The 16,803-nt window shown below is 39.3% G+C and overlaps 2 protein-coding genes across 4 annotated transcripts in view; one reads left to right on the top strand and one right to left on the bottom strand.

Annotated features, from left to right (window-relative positions):
* The window catches only part of NEK1 (NIMA related kinase 1), a 142,584-nt gene that overhangs the window by 31,954 nt on the left and 93,827 nt on the right, over positions 1 to 16,803 (top strand). For all 3 annotated transcript variants that reach the window (XM_073644091.1, XM_073644083.1, XM_073644099.1), the window contains 2 exons: positions 12,989 to 13,155; positions 15,803 to 15,925. In XM_073644091.1, coding sequence (XP_073500192.1) covers positions 12,989 to 13,155; positions 15,803 to 15,925 — 290 coding nt within the window. The remainder of the gene's footprint in view (positions 1 to 12,988; positions 13,156 to 15,802; positions 15,926 to 16,803) is intronic.
* LOC141166206 (uncharacterized) lies at positions 5 to 7,942 on the bottom strand. Its single transcript, XM_073652675.1, has 3 exons — positions 7,561 to 7,942; positions 6,214 to 7,349; positions 5 to 10 (listed from the first exon to the last, which is right to left on the bottom strand). The coding sequence occupies exons 1-3, from the start codon at positions 7,760 to 7,762 to the stop codon at positions 5 to 7; spliced, it is 1,344 nt and encodes a 447-aa protein (XP_073508776.1). The 5' UTR covers positions 7,763 to 7,942.

Here is a 16,803-nt window from a genome sequence, read left to right on the forward strand (position 1 = left end):
GCTTTCACATCTGTACATGAGTCAATGTGTCATTGATCGACAGGAATAATCAAACACCAGTATACAACCCCTGGCAAAAATTATGGAATCACCGGGCTCGGAGGATGTTCATTCAGTTGTTTAATGTTGTTGAAAAAAAGCAGATCACAGACATGGCACAAAACTAAAGTCATTTCAAATGGCAACTTTAGTGCTTTAAGAAACACTAAAAGAAATCAAGATAAAAAATGTGGTACTCAGTAAGGGTAATTTTTTCAGACCAAGCAGAGGGAAAAATTATGGAATCACTCAATTCTGAGGAAAAAACTATGGAATCATGAAAAACAAACACACAAAAGAACACTCCAATACATCACTAGTATTTTGTTGCACCACCTCTGGCTTTAATAACAGCTTGCAATCTCTGAGGCATGGACTTAATGAGTGACAAACAGTACTCTTCATCAATCTGGCTCCAACTTTCTCTGATTGCTGTTGCCAGATCAGCTTTGCAGGTTAGAGCCTTGTCATGGGCCATTTTCTTCAACTTCCACCAAAGATTTTCAATTGGATTGAGATCCGGACTATTTGCAGGCCATGACATTGACCTTATGTGTCTTCTTTCAAGGAATGTTTTCACAGTTTTTGCTCTATGGCAGGATGCATTATCATCTTGAAAAATGATGCCATCATCCCCAAACATCCTTTCAATTGATGGGATAAGAAAACTGTCCAAAATATCAATGTAAACTTGAGCATTTATTGAAGATGTAATGACAGCCATCTCCCCAGTGCCTTTACCTGACATGCAGCCCCATATCATCAATGACTGTGGAAATTTGCATGTTCTCTTCATGTAGTCATCTTTATAAATCTCATTGGAACGGCTCCAAACAAAAGTTCCAGCATCATCACCTTGCCCAATGCAGATTCGCGATTCATCACTGAATATGACTTTCATCCAGTCATCCACAGTCCGCGATTGCTTTTCCTTAGCCCATTGTAACCTTGTTTTTTTCTGTTTAGGTGTTAATGATGGCTTATATTCAGCTTTTCTGTATGTAAATCCCATTTCCTTTAGGCGGTTTCTTAAAGTTCGGTCACAGACATTAACTCCAGTTTCCTTCCTTTTGTTCCTCATTTGTTTTGTTGTGCATTTTCTGTTTTGGAGACATATTGCTTTGATGTCTTCCTTGGTCTACCAGTATGTTTACCTTTAACAACCTTCCCATGTTGTTTGTATTTGGTCCAGATTTTAGACACAGCTGACTGTGAACAACCAACATCTTTTGCAACATGGCGTGATGATTTACCTTATTTGAAGAGTTTAATAATCCTCTCCTTTGTTTCAATTGACATCTCTCGTGTTGGAGCAATGATTCATGTCAGTCCACTTGGTGCAACAGCTCTCCAAGGTGTGATCACTCCTTTTTAGATGCCGACTAACGAGCAGATCTAATTTGATGCAGGTGTTAGTTTTGGAAATGAAAATTTACAGGTTGATTCCATAATTTTTTCCTCAGAATTGAGTGATTCCATAATTTTTGCCCTCTGCTTGGTCTGAAAAAAATTACCCTTACTGAGTACCACCTTTTTCATCTTGATTTCTTTTAGTGTTTCTTAAAGCCCTAAATGAAAACAGGGTGGATTTGATTTAAATCACTAGTCAGTAAGTCTTGATTTAAATCAGTGATTTAAATCAAAGTTTCTACCTAAACTAGTTCTTGCTACTTTAACATGCAAGTAGATGAAGATTTTTAGAATCACTTTTTATATTACTTTTTTCTCCCCAGTTTAATGGGTTAATCATTCATATTTGGACACCACTGTTCTGTTGTACTTAGGAAGGAGAAAAATAATCCTGACCTTAATAACAATTTAAATAGATTTATTCAACTGAAACAATAACAACATTACAGCATAAGTTATTTGCTTAAACAAACATCCATGTTTGTTAACTAATTTGGCTAAACAAAATATATATATATATATATATTTTAAGAAACTTAGACTGTCAGCCCAGCCGACACATGAAAAACTTAAATACTACTGTCCCTGCTGTCCTCTGTAGCTCACTCGTCGTCATCTTCATCATCATCATCTTCTTCTTTGTTCCTATTCATAATCTGGAAAAGAAAAACAAGCTTTCCTGCTTTATTGGGTCCCAACCGATTTCTCAATTTAGAATGAATGAGTCCAAAGGAAGAGAATATTCTTTCAACGCCTGCAGAAGAAGCTACTGCTGTTAAAAGTGAAATCATTACTTGAACAGTCTCTAAATCCAAGCGCTTAAGTGACTTCCACCAGTTTACTGGTGTGACCTTCCTTAAAATATCTTCAGCAAACATATATTTCTTGAATGGTTCCCCCTTAGCTCTGAAGTTTATTATAGTTGGCATTAAAGATGGATGATTGCTGGATACCCATGTCATAGCTAACTCCTCTTCCTCAGCACTTAGGTTTTGACCCTGATATTGGATATTGACAATATTTGCCAAAAAATGAGCTGGAGTCAGTGCTTGTCCCATTCGTTTGTTTACTGCTTGTAATTTAATTCTGTCCATGTGTAGTTCTGTTTTTAAGTGTTCACTCAGTTCCTTCCAAATTTCAACAGCATCCGCAATAAAACAGCTATTTTTCTGTATTTTGTTTAACCACTTCGCACCAGAGCCTGTTTTTGCCTTCGTGACCGGGCCAATTTTTTCAATTCTGACCACTGTCACTTTATGAAGCAATTACTCTGGAACGCTTCAACGGATCCCCCTGATTCTGAGATTGTTTTTTCGTGACATATTGTACTTCATGATAGTGGTAAAATTTCTTTGATATCACATGCGTTTATTTGTGAAAAAATTGGAAATTTGGCGAAAATTTAGAAAATTTTGCAATTTTCAAACTTTGAATTTTTAAGCCCTTAAATCAGAGAAATATGTCACACAAAATACTTAATAAATAACATTTCCCACATGTCTACTTTACATCAGCACAATTTTGGAACCAACATTTTTTTTTGTTAGGGAGCTATAAGGGTTAAAAGTTGACCAGCGATTTCTCATTTTTCCAACAAAATTTACAAAAACATTTTTTTAGGGACCACATCATATTTGAAGTCACTTTGAGGGGTCTTTATGACAGAAAATACCCAAAAGTGACACAGTTCTAAAAACTGCACCCCTCAAGGTGCTCAAAACCACATTCAAGAACTTTATTAACCCTTCAGGTGCTTCACAGAAATTTTTGGAATGTGGAAGAAAAAAATTAACATTTAACTTTTTTCACAAAAATGTTACTTTAGACCCAATTTTTTTTATTTTCACAGGGGTAACAGGAAAAAATGGACCCCAAAATTTTTTGTGCAATTTCTCTTGAGCGTGCTGATACCCCATATGTGAGGGAAAACCACTGTTTGGGCGCACGGCAGGGCTCGGAAAGGAAGGAGCACCATTAGACTTTTTGAATGTAAAATTTGTCTGAATAATTAGCAGACGCCATGTTGCGTTTGGAGAGCCCCTGATGTTCCTAAACAGTGGAAACCCCCCACAAGTGACACCATTTTGGAAACTAGACCCCTTAGGGAACTTATCTAGATGTGTGGTGAGCACCTTGAACCCCAAGGTGCTTCACAGAAGTTTATAATAATCAGCTGTAAAAATAAAATTTTCACATTTTTCCCGCAAAAACGTTTTTCATCCCTTAATTTTGCATTATCATAAGGGTAATAGGATAAATTGCACCATGAAATTTGTTGTGCAATTTCTCCTGAACACGCCGATACCCCATATGTGGGGGAAAACCACTGCTTTGGTGTACGGCAGGGTTCGGAAGAGAAAGGAGCGCTATGTTGGCTGGGATAGGCAGCAGACACCATGTCACATTTGAAGAGTCGCTGACATGCAGAAACAGCAGAAACCCCCACAAGTGACCCCATTTTGTAAACTACACCTCTCAAGGAATTCATCTAGGGAAGTAGTGAGTATTTTTTAATTTTTAAATTTATACCATTGGGCAGTGAAGAAAACATAATTGTATTTTTACCACAAAAAAATGTTTTACCCTCAGATTTTACATTTTCACACAGGGCAATGGGTAAAAATGGTGCCGAAATGTGTCACACAATTTCTTCTAAAAGTGCCAATACCCCATATGTGGCTGTATCGTACCGCTCAGCCATACGGCGAGATCTGGGGGGGACGGAGTGCTATTTGACAATTGGAGAACAAATTATTGTAGAATAGGCATTTGGATTTGGGAGCACAAAATTTTCTGAATTTCTTTTGGGGGGCAAGGGCCATTTTGCTTTTCCAGAGCCTTTCTGCTACCAGTAACTTGGAAGTCCCTTATATTTTTAACAGATGACGGACCTGAGTGGGGACTAGCTTTTTTTGAGGACTGAGTTGAAGCTTTTATTGGGAACATTTTACGTAACATTTATCCGGCGCTCTAGGCTGAGCACTTACATCGGGGTTTCCATCTAAATTTCCAAGTGATGTAATTCAGATGAAACCCCTGCGGGATCCATTCACTGTAATGAGGCAGCAGAGTTACTCTGGACTCCGTCTGGCCTCTGTTTAGCGGTGTCCTTTTTTTCAGAAGTGCACAAAACTGTGGCCAACCGCACTTTTATGCACGCCTAAAACAAATGACACCGTGGGATCACAGGCCAGACGGCATCCACAGTGGCCTATATCTGCCTCATTACAGGGAATCTTCCGTCATGGATTCCGGCTGAATCACATATTTCAGAGATTTACATGGAAACTCTGGCGTAAGTGCTCAGCGCAGAGCGCAGGATAAATGTGTGCCGAGCCTTACTGCGATCTTTGGGAGACATAATAAACAAATCAGTAACAGGTGAAGAATTGGTTTTATTTATTTTTTATGCCGTTCCTAGTGTGATATAACGGATTAGATTACTTTATTCTTCGGGTCGGTGCGATTACAGAGATACCAGATTTATATCGGGTTTTTATGACTGACAGCTGTCACACACTAAGAGACGCTTTTTTTTTGCAAAATCTAGTTTTTGCATCGCCATATTTTGAGAGCTATAATTTTTCCATATTTCGGCCGACAGAGTCATGTGATGGCTTGTTTTTTGCGGGACGAGTTGACATTTTTATTGGTACCATTTGTGGGTACGTGACATTTTTTGATCGCTTTCTATTCCGTTTTTTTGGGAGGTAAAATTAACAAAAACCAACAATTCAGGAATTGTTTTTTGAGGTTTTTTTTTATGCCGTTCTGCGTGTGGTAAAAGTGATCAGGCAGCGTTATTCTTCGGGTCAGTACATTTACAGCGATACTACACTTACTGTATATTTTTTTTATGTTTTGGCGCTTTTACACAATAAAACAAATTTAAAGAAAAAATATTTTTTTTGCATTGCTTTATTCTGAGAGGTATAACTTTTTTATTTTTTGGCTGATGGAGCTGTATAGTGGCTTGATTTTTGCAGAACAAGATGACGTTTTCAGCGGTACCATTTCTATTTCCATTTTGCTTTTTGATCGCATTCTTTTCCACTTTTTGTTTGGCGATATGAGGAAAAAGCATAGTTTTTTGCTCTGTTTTTTATTTATTTTTATTACGGTGTACACATAAGGAGTTAATTAGTGTGACAGTTTTATAGCTCGGGTTGTTTCGAACGCGGCAATACCAAATATGTGTACTTTTTTTATTTTTGCATAACTATATGGATTTATCGGTTTAATATTTTATTTATTTATTTATTTTTATTTATTTTGTATTTTTTTTTTTACTTTTTTTACATTTTTACTTAGTCCCTGTATGGGACATTAATTTTTATTTTTCTGATCCCTGATCTCATGTAATGTAATAGACATATATTACATTACATGAGATCTTCACTGACTCTTTCAGTCAGTTTCCTGTCTGGCATCAGCTACATACAGGCTGAAGTCAGACAGGAAGGACAACATATATGGCAGAGCTGGAGGCGGTCATGTGACCTCCAGCTGCCATAGCAACGCCAGGTCCTGAAAGCAATCAAGGGGTCGTCAGAGAGGTAAGTGGACGACCCCCTCTCCTCCTGCTGTCTCCTATATGCCGCGATCACTATAGATCACAGCATATAGAAGACAGCAAAGGGTTAACATCACTGGGACCTGATCTAATCAGGTCCCGATGATGTTCCCTGTCAGAGCTAACGCTCTGCACCTCTCTCACAGCGCTTGCAGGACCCAGGGGGTCCTGAGCACTGCGAGACCACCCACCGTTTTTAAACGTCCGCGCTGCACAGAGCCCAGGCAGCGTGGACGTTTATCTACAGTGGGCGGTCGGGAAGCGGTTAACGCTTGAGAGATGGGTTTCAGGAAGCTCAGCATATGTTCAACATTTCTCTTAAGCCCAATGTTGAGGACTTTGGCCGTGACAGTGCCATCTATTTTATCTCGATTTTCTTCACAAAGTGTCATCAGAATAGGCCAGTTTTTGATATACTGCTCAAAACAGTCCACCACAGAGTTCCATCTAACATCTTGTGGGAGCGTTAGCTTGGTTCCACCCATCCTTTTCAGAGCTGCTGCAGCAAAATGATTATTACGGAAGTATTTAGCAATTTCAACAACATTAGCCTTTATTTCTGGAACACTTAAGTCTTTGGCTAAGATGTGCAGCAAATGAGCACTGCAACCATATGTTATTAGCAGCTTTGTATTCCCTCCCTGCTCTTCTAAATTTCTTCTCATCTTGGATACGTTTGCAGCATTGTCAGTGACCAAACTGCGTACTAGACATTTGAATTTTTGTTCACATGTTGTTATAGCTTTTACTGCCACTTCTTGTAAGTATTCTGCTGTGTGTGCATTTCCTGACGTATCAGTTGTTTGTGCAAGGAAGACTTTACCTTCTTCTGTTGTTATACAAGCACATACAATAGGATCATTGTGGACATTACTCCACCCATCAATACTTAGGTTAACAATTTTACCCTCCAGAGCTGTTGCACATTGCTCCATTTCTCTGTCATACACTTGATCCAGCAGTTTCCCTGCAACATCAGCTCTGCTGGGTGGACTGTATCCTGGTCTCAGTGACTGAACCATATTAATGAAATGTGGGTTGTCAGTCAGACGGAAAGAAGAGTTCGTTGCATAAATAAACTGGGCAATTTTTTCATCAATCAACTCTTTTTCTAATCTGCTAGTTCTTATCACAAACCTATCTATGGTGGTTCCAGGAGGTAAAGTTTTTTTCTTCCTTTTGGGTGATGGTGATATGTGGCTGTGGGTGTCTGATGATGATGATGCTGCTGCTAATGAAGCACTATCCTGGATGGATAACTCTGAAACTGTAGAACAGGATGATGGTGATCTTGGAGGTGGATAGTTTCCAGAATCCATGAATTCCCCTAAACAAAAAAAGTCAATGCTGTTATTTTATTGTTTATACAATTTCTGCTTATTGTACACAACACATCACTGCCCCTGCCCCAAAAGGAATATTTGTTTTTCTTCATAACTGTACCAAATGACAGTAACATGCAGTAATAATAAGAAATATAATTTTTCTCACACATGACAGTTCAGTCTTTAGAAATAGGATTCAATAAAAATGTTTACCAACAGATCCTGCCTGTTCAGAAGTGTTTCTTTGGTCATCTTCATCACCGCACTTCTCATGATGTTGCCTCATTCGCGCCACCAGGCCTTGCATCTCTTTGTTGCATCGTTTGCATTTTGCACGCATGCCTGCCTTACCGATACGCGAAGGAGCTTCATTAAAATATTCCCAAACTGGGTCTCTTTTACGGCCTGCTACCATTATAAGGAAAGAATGTAATAAACCTCAGATCGTACACACAAACAGATCCAGACTTGTCTGTCTGTGGCTATGCTGCAGTATTGTGCTCAAAGTTTCACTTTCATTTTCTTGTCTGCTTGCCCTTCCTCCTCCTCACACTTAGATTCACATTCTTCTTGTGTTGTGCAGATCTATTCCACTCCAAACAACAAGAAACATATTGTCTAACTTCTTGGACTTGGCACTGAAAGGGTTGATTCTGTATTCATAGGTTTGTAGAACAATAGGATTAAGGTCTTTTTCTCAACTCTGTTCATGTTGTAACATTTTTGCCGTGAAGAAGAGGCTGGGACCTCTGCGGAGTCAAATTCAGTTTTGAGAACTGCGTAAGTAAAGCGAGCGTCTGTGATAATATAGGAGAGAAACTGCCCACTAATCCTACAGAAACCTCTGGAAGAGCATGGCATTGTGAGTGTTACACATATACAGCCTTTATTCTACTGAGTTAAACAACTCAGCTTTATCTCATGATGGAAGAACCTTTGGATGGTAAAATATTTTCCTCAAAAAGCAGTTTATTGAAAAAAATCCGATTTTTTTTTTTTTTTTTTTTTTTTTTTTTTTTTTTTTTTTTTTTTTTTTTTTTGATTTTTTTAAAAAAAAACATTGATTTTTATCCACCCTGAATGAAAATGACTTTAGTTTTGTACCATGTCTGTGATCTGCTTTTTTTTCAACAACATTAAACAACTGAATGAACATCCTCCGAGCCCGGTGATTCCATAATTTTTGCCAGGGGTTGTAGAATCATAGAACGTTAGAGTTGGAGGGAACCTCCAGGGTCATCTGGTCCAACCCCCTGCTCAATGCAGGATTCACTAAACCATCGCATGTCTGTCCAGCCTCTGTTTGAATACTTCCATTGAAGGGGAACTCACCACCTCTCGTGGCAGCCTGTTCCACTCATTGATCGCCTTCACTGTCAAAAAGTTTTTTCTAATATCTAATCTGTATCTTCTCCTATTCAGTTGTTTCCCATTGCTTCTAGTCTTTCTTTGTGCAAATGAGAATAAAGCTGATCCCTCTACAGTGTGACAGCCCTTGAGATATTTGTAGACAGTTATTAAGTCTCCTCTCGGTCTTCTCTTTTGCAAGCTAAACGTTCCCAAATCCTGTAACCGTTCCTCATAGGACATTGTTTGCAGACCGGTCACCATTTTGGTTTCTCTTCTCTGAACTTGCTCCAGTTCCTTCATGTCTTTTTTAAGATGTGGATACAGTATTTCAGATGAGGTCTGACCAAACAGGAGTAGAGGGGGATAATTACATCACGTGATCTAGACTACATGCTTCTGTTAATAAAAAAGAAGCAAGACAAAAATATATCTCATACCCTACCATAATTATATATAAATGTAAAGCAAAATTGCATAATAAATATAGGGTACTTAGTGAACTATTTTTGATCAAAAAAAGTATACAAGCCGTCCCACCAGCGGCAAGGTGACCCTAAATTGGGACGGTACCTATACTGCCTATATTAAAAACCTTACTGTATATCAAAGTTGAAGTAATGCATATAAAAGGGTAGACAAATAGGACCGGGTCCCAACTCCAGACCACCTAGGCCCGTGGTAAGCTACATATATACCAATCAGCTCAACAAAGGGCATGCCACACCCTTAAATTGCACAGAATGCAAACAAGTCAAAAAACCAGACAATGTGAACTGAGGTCTAAGATGGCAGACATACAAGAAACAGAGGCATGTTCACACTAGCAAAAAAGAAGCAAGACAAAAATATATCTCATACCCTACCATAATTATATATAAATGTAAAGCAAAATTGCATAATAAATATAGGGTACTTAGTGAACTATTTTTGATCAAAAAAAGTATACAAGCCGTCCCACCAGCGGCAAGGTGACATATATACCAATCAGCTCAACAAAGGGCATGCCACACCCTTAAATTGCACAGAACTCCAGACCACCTAGGCCCGTGTTCACACTAGCAAAAAAGAAGCAAGACAAAAATATATCTCATACCCTTTGTTGAGCTGATTGGTATATATGTAGCTTACCACGGGCCTAGGTGGTCTGGAGTTGGGACCCGGTACTATTTGTCTACCCTTTTATATGCATTACTTCAACTTTGATATACAGTAAGGTTTTTAATATAGGCAGTATAGGTACCGTCCCAATTTAGGGTCACCTTGCCGCTGGTGGGACGGCTTGTATACTTTTTTTGATCAAAAATAGTTCACTAAGTACCCTATATTTATTATGCAATTTTGCTTTACATTTATATATAATTATGGTAGGGTATGAGATATATTTTTGTCTTGCTTCTTTTTTGCTAGTGTGAACATGCCTCTGTTTCTTGTATGTCTGCCATCTTAGACCTCAGTTCACATTGTCTGTTTTTTTGACTTGTTTGCATTCTGTGCAATTTAAGGGTGTGGCATGCCCTTTGTTGAGCTGATTGGTATATATGTAGCTTACCACGGGCCTAGGTGGTCTGGAGTTGGGACCCGGTCCTATTTGTCTACCCTTTTATATGCATTACTTCAACTTTGATATACAGTAAGGTTTTTAATATAGGCAGTATAGGTACCGTCCCAATTTAGGGTCACCTTGCCGCTGGTGGGACGGCTTGTATACTTTTTTTGATCAAAAATAGTTCACTAAGTACCCTATATTTATTATGCAATTTTGCTTTACATTTAGATATAATTATGGTAGGGTATGAGATATATTTTTGTCTTGCTTCTTTTTTGCTAGTGTGAACATGCCTCTGTTTCTTGTATGTCTGCCATCTTAGACCTCAGTTCACATTGTCTATGCTTCTGTTAATGCAACAGAGAATTGTTTGCCATTTTTGCTGCTGCATCACACTGTTGACTCATGTTCAGTCTATGATCTATTAGTATACCCAAGTCTTTTTCACCTGTGCTGTTGCTTAGCCCTATTCCTCCCATTCTGTATAGGTTTTTTTTTCATTTTTCTTGCCCAGATGTAGGACTTTGTATTCCTCCTTGTTAAAAACCATTCTGTTAGTTGCTGCCCACAGTTCCAGTTTGTTTAGATCTTTTTGAATCCTCTCTCTATCTCCTCTAGTTTTTGCTATCTCTCCTAGATTTGTGTAATCAGCAATTTTAATCAGTTTACCCTCAATTCCTTCATCTAAATCATTGATAAAGATGTTGAGCAACACAGGGCCCAGGACACAGCCTTGTGGTACCCTACTTGAGACATTCTTCTAACTGGATGTGCAACCACTTATGACCACTCTTTGGGTCTGATCACTAAGCAAGTTAGGAATCCACCTAACAGTTGCCTTGTTCATTCTATAGTTGGTCATGGTTTCAATAAGAATGATGTGAGATACTTTGTCAAATGCTTTGCTGAAGTCAAGATATACTATTATCTGCTGCGTTTTCTTGATCCACCCAGTCAGTGATTCTGTCATAGAAAGAAATTAAGTTAGTCTGACATGACTTATTAGTTGCATACCCATGCTAGCTCTGGTTGATCACTTCATTTTTATAAAGGTACTTGCATACATGGTGTTTAATAATTTGCTCAAAGCTCTTTCCTGGTATAGAAGTAAGGCTCACAGGCCTATAATTCCCTGGGTCCATCTTCTTCCCCTTTTTGAAGGTATGGACAACATTGGCTCTTCTCCAGGCTTCTGAGACCTCTCCTGTTCTCCAAAAATTTTCAAAGATTATGGAGAGTGGTTCAATCATTTCCTCTGCTATCTCCTTCAGTATCATAGGCTGTAATTCATCTGGACCTGGAGACTTGAATTAATTTATGTTAGCTAAGTATTCCCTCCCTATCTCTTTCTTTATAGATAGTATGGATTCTTCTATTCATTCAATAGTACAGTGAAGATCAGTTGCTGTTACCTTTTACTTTCTTAGAGAACACAGAAGCAAAATAGGAATTTAAAACACAATAGATGGCTGTCGGCTATCTTGGCCGCCTTTCCCAAAGACTGGAGCCGCGTGCTCCTGTGTTCTCGGTCGAACGTTCTGAGATCAGACATGTCGGATCCTTTAAGGCTAAGTGCCCACGATGCCGAAATGCTGCATATTTTTTCTGCTTCTCCCTGGCAGGAAAAACGCATGCGGATTTTACATGCTTTTTTCCCGCCAGGTAGAAGCGTTTGTCAAGCGTCTTTGCATGCATTTCTGCATGCGGGTTATCAAGCGCTTTTCCAAGCGATTTTAGCATCACTTGGAAAAGTGCTTGACAACTCGTTCACACTATATAAATCCATGCAACCGGCATGGATTTATATAGTGTGACCAAGTAATAGTTAAAAAAAAAAAAAAAAAAAGAAGCGTATACTCACCTTCCGATGTCCTCCCGGTGTTTTCTCCGCCGCGTCCGGTCTCTTGCACTGCTCGCGGTGGTGTGAAGGACCTGTGGTGACGTCATTCAGTCATGTGTCAGGTCACATGACTCCATGACGTCATGGCAGGTCCTTCACAACACCGCGACCCATAGAGCAGACCAGACGAAGGGGAGAAAACACCAGGAGGACATCGGAAGGTAAGTATAATCTTTATTTTTTATTTTACTTTTTTTTTTTAACAGGTTCTATGGTACCCAGGTCTGGATGAGAGTCTCCTCTTCTCCAAACCCGGGTACCATCCGCAATTAGAAACGCATAATATCCGTGTGTACAAATGTACTGACACGGATATTATGCGGTTCAATGCAAGTCAATGGCGGCGATTACGCTGCGTGTCCGCAAAATTAATGGACATGCTGCGTATTTTTCCGCAATGATAATCCACAGCGGAAATTTCCGCAGCATGTGCACAGCACATGCGGATTATCATTGGGGACCATGGGGCACGTATTACCAAGCGTTTTTTAAGCGTTTTCGCTGCGGAAATTCCGCGGCAAAAACGCTTGAAAAACGCATAGTGGGCACGCAGCCTAACTCTCGTGACAATCAATTGTCCGAAGCTTCCATACACATTAGACTAACTGGTTCAGACAACATTAGTAATTAGTCTAAGTTATATGGGAGCTTTATACTCTCAGACAACCCCTTTTGGCAGTCAATTTTAAGGGGTTATCCTGGAGCTTCCTAGATATTCAGCACTATGTTATCTATATAGTCCAATAGGTCAATAATAGAAGTTGTCCTCTCTAAAGAGATGCGGGTTGTCTGACTTTTTAAATGATTCATATAAATTGATGGCTTACTTCTCTCTTCCTTCCCAGGCTCCATGCTTTGGGGGTGGAGGAGGAGCAGCGCCTCCACTGGCCGCTGTCCGAGCATCCTATGAGCATTACCATTCTATACTGGACCAGCTGCAGAAACAGAAGCCATCAGATGACCGAGAAGTGAAGCACAGAGCAGAACTGCAGAACCTTGAAGCAGCACCTAAGTATGTGATCCAGTGATGGGATACTGAGCATATTAGCCCCTAGAACAGTGCAACACAACAATATCTGAATGGTGACTGACCGCAGATCATTCTGGTGCTATGTCACTTGTTGGTCACTAGATGAACAATGTTTTTTGTTTTTTCTTTTACAGTTCTTGGCACCACTGTAAATTACAGGGGGAATCTGTAACGTTGTACAGTCAGATCTGTGGACAGAAGGGTATAGAGCAGGAGAAGCCGAGCAGGATGATATATAGGGTTTTGGTAAAGGATTCAGTATAATTTTGTATTATAAGAAATCCTATAAAGAGAAGGAAATACCACAAATTTCAAAAGATAAATCCAAGATACCTCAAACTCTGAATACCAACCTCAAAAGAAAGGTATAAAGGAACAACACAATAACAATTATAATTCATATATTTTATTTTATTCAATTTAAACACCAAAAAATCAAAAAGCAGGATTAAAAAATAATTAAAACATAATTAAAATACAGCTCAGGAGGGGGGGGAAGGGGATGCTCCCAATAAATATAACATTAATCTCCTCTATAGAGCTGTGTATAATCGTACACCAACCCAATTTGATTCCCAATAATTATTAACAGTAATTAAATATACATGATTACCTCTAATGACAGCAACAGATGAAAAATGGGTATTTTTTTATAAAAAACGCCAAAATTTGACAAAATCAGTATATATAAATTCACATAATCTGCAATTTCCTCTGGGATAAAATAAAGTATATCTTATCTTATCTTTATAAAGTGCCTGTGCAATAAAACTATATATATATGTATGAATTAATTATCAGGTGTATAGATACCCAAAAAATGAAGAAAAAAAACAAGCAATATGATAATGTATACTGTTAGATGGAGCAAGAATCCTTCAGAGTATTTCAAGCTGCCAGCATGGAAATCATGGCCATACCCCAAAGCAGGCGGCTACAGCAATGATTAAATAACCCAGGGAGATCATGATAGTGAAAATGCAATTGGAGACATACCCCAGCCCCCATATATATACAGGGCATACAGCTGTTGGCCATAATTTGTATTATATTCATTAAAATCCCTGGTATTTCTGTGCATATGAGTCCATTGGGCTGTTTTATTAAGTGACTAACACCTACCACTCCATGTACAGTCATACAGAGAAGACTGTCAATCACTGATTAGAACCGCCCACTGGATTCGCATGCTTACAAACACCACAGATTTCAATGAATAAATTGCAAAGTTTACTGAAAGTTGTCCCACAAAAATGTGTATCAACCTGATCAGCTCCTCCGGCTCTATAACACCCCACCTGCAGATCAGATACTATTTTCAACATGACTGGTTCCCTTTAAGTAAACCATGATAAATAAAGAGTTTTGTGAAATTGATATAGATGTTATATACACACATATACCCCCTTATGTTTCGCACAGAAAAACTCAAGATCTAAAAACTTGGCATGATGCAAAATTGAAAACAGTGGCATCCTTTGTTCAAAAGCAGACTAAAAAACTCCTGTTCCCACCTTGTCAGTGCTCACATGACTTTAGTTACCCTACGTATGATGGCTTTAAGGGGGTAAAAAGGTTCTATTCCCTGTCCCTTGTTCTCAATGGCAAAGGCAAGAAAAATGTCTGAACAGAACAAAAATGCTATTATCACCAAGCACAAGCAGTCTAAAGAGTACAATACTACCTCCAAAGACTTTGCTTCCTGACTTAAACAATTCCAAATGTTATCAAGACGTTTGCTACTCATGGAATCTTTCCAGGACGTGGGGGAAAGTGGATAATGTAAACGAGAACTCTATGAAAGTTGTTTAGAAATTTCGCAAAGAAGCTATGTATGACACCCAAAGTACTTCAGGCTGAGCTGGAGACCTCTGGACTGATGCTTTCAACCCTTACCATATACCACACACTGGAGAAAACAGGGCTCTATGGACAAATGCTAAATGGTCGAAGAAAGGAAACCACAATCCTGGGAAAATGGTCTATGGACAGATGAAACCATACTAGAAATTGTTGGCAGTGCGTACTAGCGTTATGTTTGTAGACAAGGAAATGAAACCAATAAAGAAAAATGCACCCTACCGACAATGATGCCTCGTGGAGGAGCCATGATGTTGTGGGGCTGCTTTACAATCTCTGGGGGTGGGGGTCTTAGTCATGTTATAGGAACAATGAAAGCAGAGGATTATTAGAGCATTTTACAGTGAAATGTGTCCCTTCATGTAAGAAAACCAGGTTATCCCTACAAGCATTCAAGAGCTTGAGAAAATAGCAGTGATACTACCCGCACACAGGAGCAAGAAGCTCAGATGGCTACAGTAATGGATGGTGGCTGTGCAACCAAATAATAGGGAATTGCCTGTAATTCTGTCCATGTCATATACTATATTCCTTCTTTCTTTTCTCTGATTGCTCCCTGTATGGTTGACAGGTTAACTTTTTTTGTTGAATGTATTTGGACATGTTAGTAAAATTGTAGAATGATCCACAGTTCCTGCAAGTCCACTTCTAGCTGAAGATATTGGCTCCTTATAATAAACCATGGCGGGTGTTAATAATGTTGCCCACAACTGTATAAAGAAGGCAACGCTGCCTGGTACTAACTCTACTTTCTTCCTGACGCCTACAGAGCTGCAGTCCAGGCACAGCCATCCAATGGCCCCATTTCTCAGACCCCACTCCCCGATGGAGATGCAGTAAGGAAGGAATTAAAGCGGCTGGAAGAGGTGTCCAAGCAAGCCTTTGTGGACCGGTGCGTCATGTAAACCTGTATAATTACCCTGTTATGTGCAATGGGTATAGTGATTGCTTCTCACCATCCATCCTGTGCATGTAGAGTCCAAAAAGGGGACAGACGGTACTCCAAAATACATCTCAAAAAGGCAAAGTGAAGGCTCTTATTGGCCCATGTGAACAGGGGGCAACTTTTTTCTCAAGCTTTTTCAATCTTTCTTTCTCTCACTATCATTCTCTCTCGCTTTCATTCTCTTTTTCCCTCTTTCTCTCTTTTTTCATTCTTTTTCTTATGTTTTTCTTTCCTTCTCTCTTTCTCTTTCCTTCTCTCTTTTTCTCTTTCTCTTTTTTTTTCTCTCCAGACAGAGAAAGCAGTGTAGTAGCCTTCTAACATTATTAGAGTTGGTCTGAATCGATCTGGTAGCCAGATCAGTAATCTGTGGCCCCTGGACTAGATCCCTGAGATCAGCCTCTTGCCTCCCGGCATCCTCGGCTGTGTGTGATTAGCCAGCCTGATGTGACATCATCATTGCGATTTGACACACATGTAACGTTTGCTAATCCAAAGATTTTGCCGGAGGCACAAGGTAGCTCTCAGGTCTCTTGCTCAGCCACCACAGATTACTGGCATGGCCACTAGTCTGGGTCCTGCAAAACGATTCGCCAAAACTCTAACATTATCCACGTCTTTAACATCAAACTGTTTTCGTTTACATAGCACAACGTGTTAGCGAGCAGTGATCAGCTTTACTTTCATATAATGATTTCGTGTCCCCAAAAAAATGCTTGTTCATTGAGCATATGATTTGGTCTAAACCCATATACATTAGTTATTGATGATACCGAGTTGTTAAATAATTTACTCCTCTAAAGGAGGCATTACTCTCGCCCTGTAGA

This window comes from Phyllobates terribilis, unplaced genomic scaffold, assembly GCF_046119375.1.
Source record: "Phyllobates terribilis strain yellow unplaced genomic scaffold, ASM4611937v1 Scaffold_1__5_contigs__length_1240528914, whole genome shotgun sequence".
NCBI classification, from domain to species: domain Eukaryota; kingdom Metazoa; phylum Chordata; class Amphibia; order Anura; family Dendrobatidae; genus Phyllobates; species Phyllobates terribilis.

Excerpts from the sequence above, each read along its gene's own strand:
- LOC141166206 (XM_073652675.1), bottom strand. The coding sequence starts at position 7,762 with ATGGTAGCAGGCCGTAAAAGAGACCCAGTTTGGGAATATTTTAATGAA. Across the intron at positions 7,350-7,560 it reads TGAACAGGCAGGATCTGTTG|GGGAATTCATGGATTCTGGA; the intron begins GTAAACATTTTT and ends TTTTTTGTTTAG.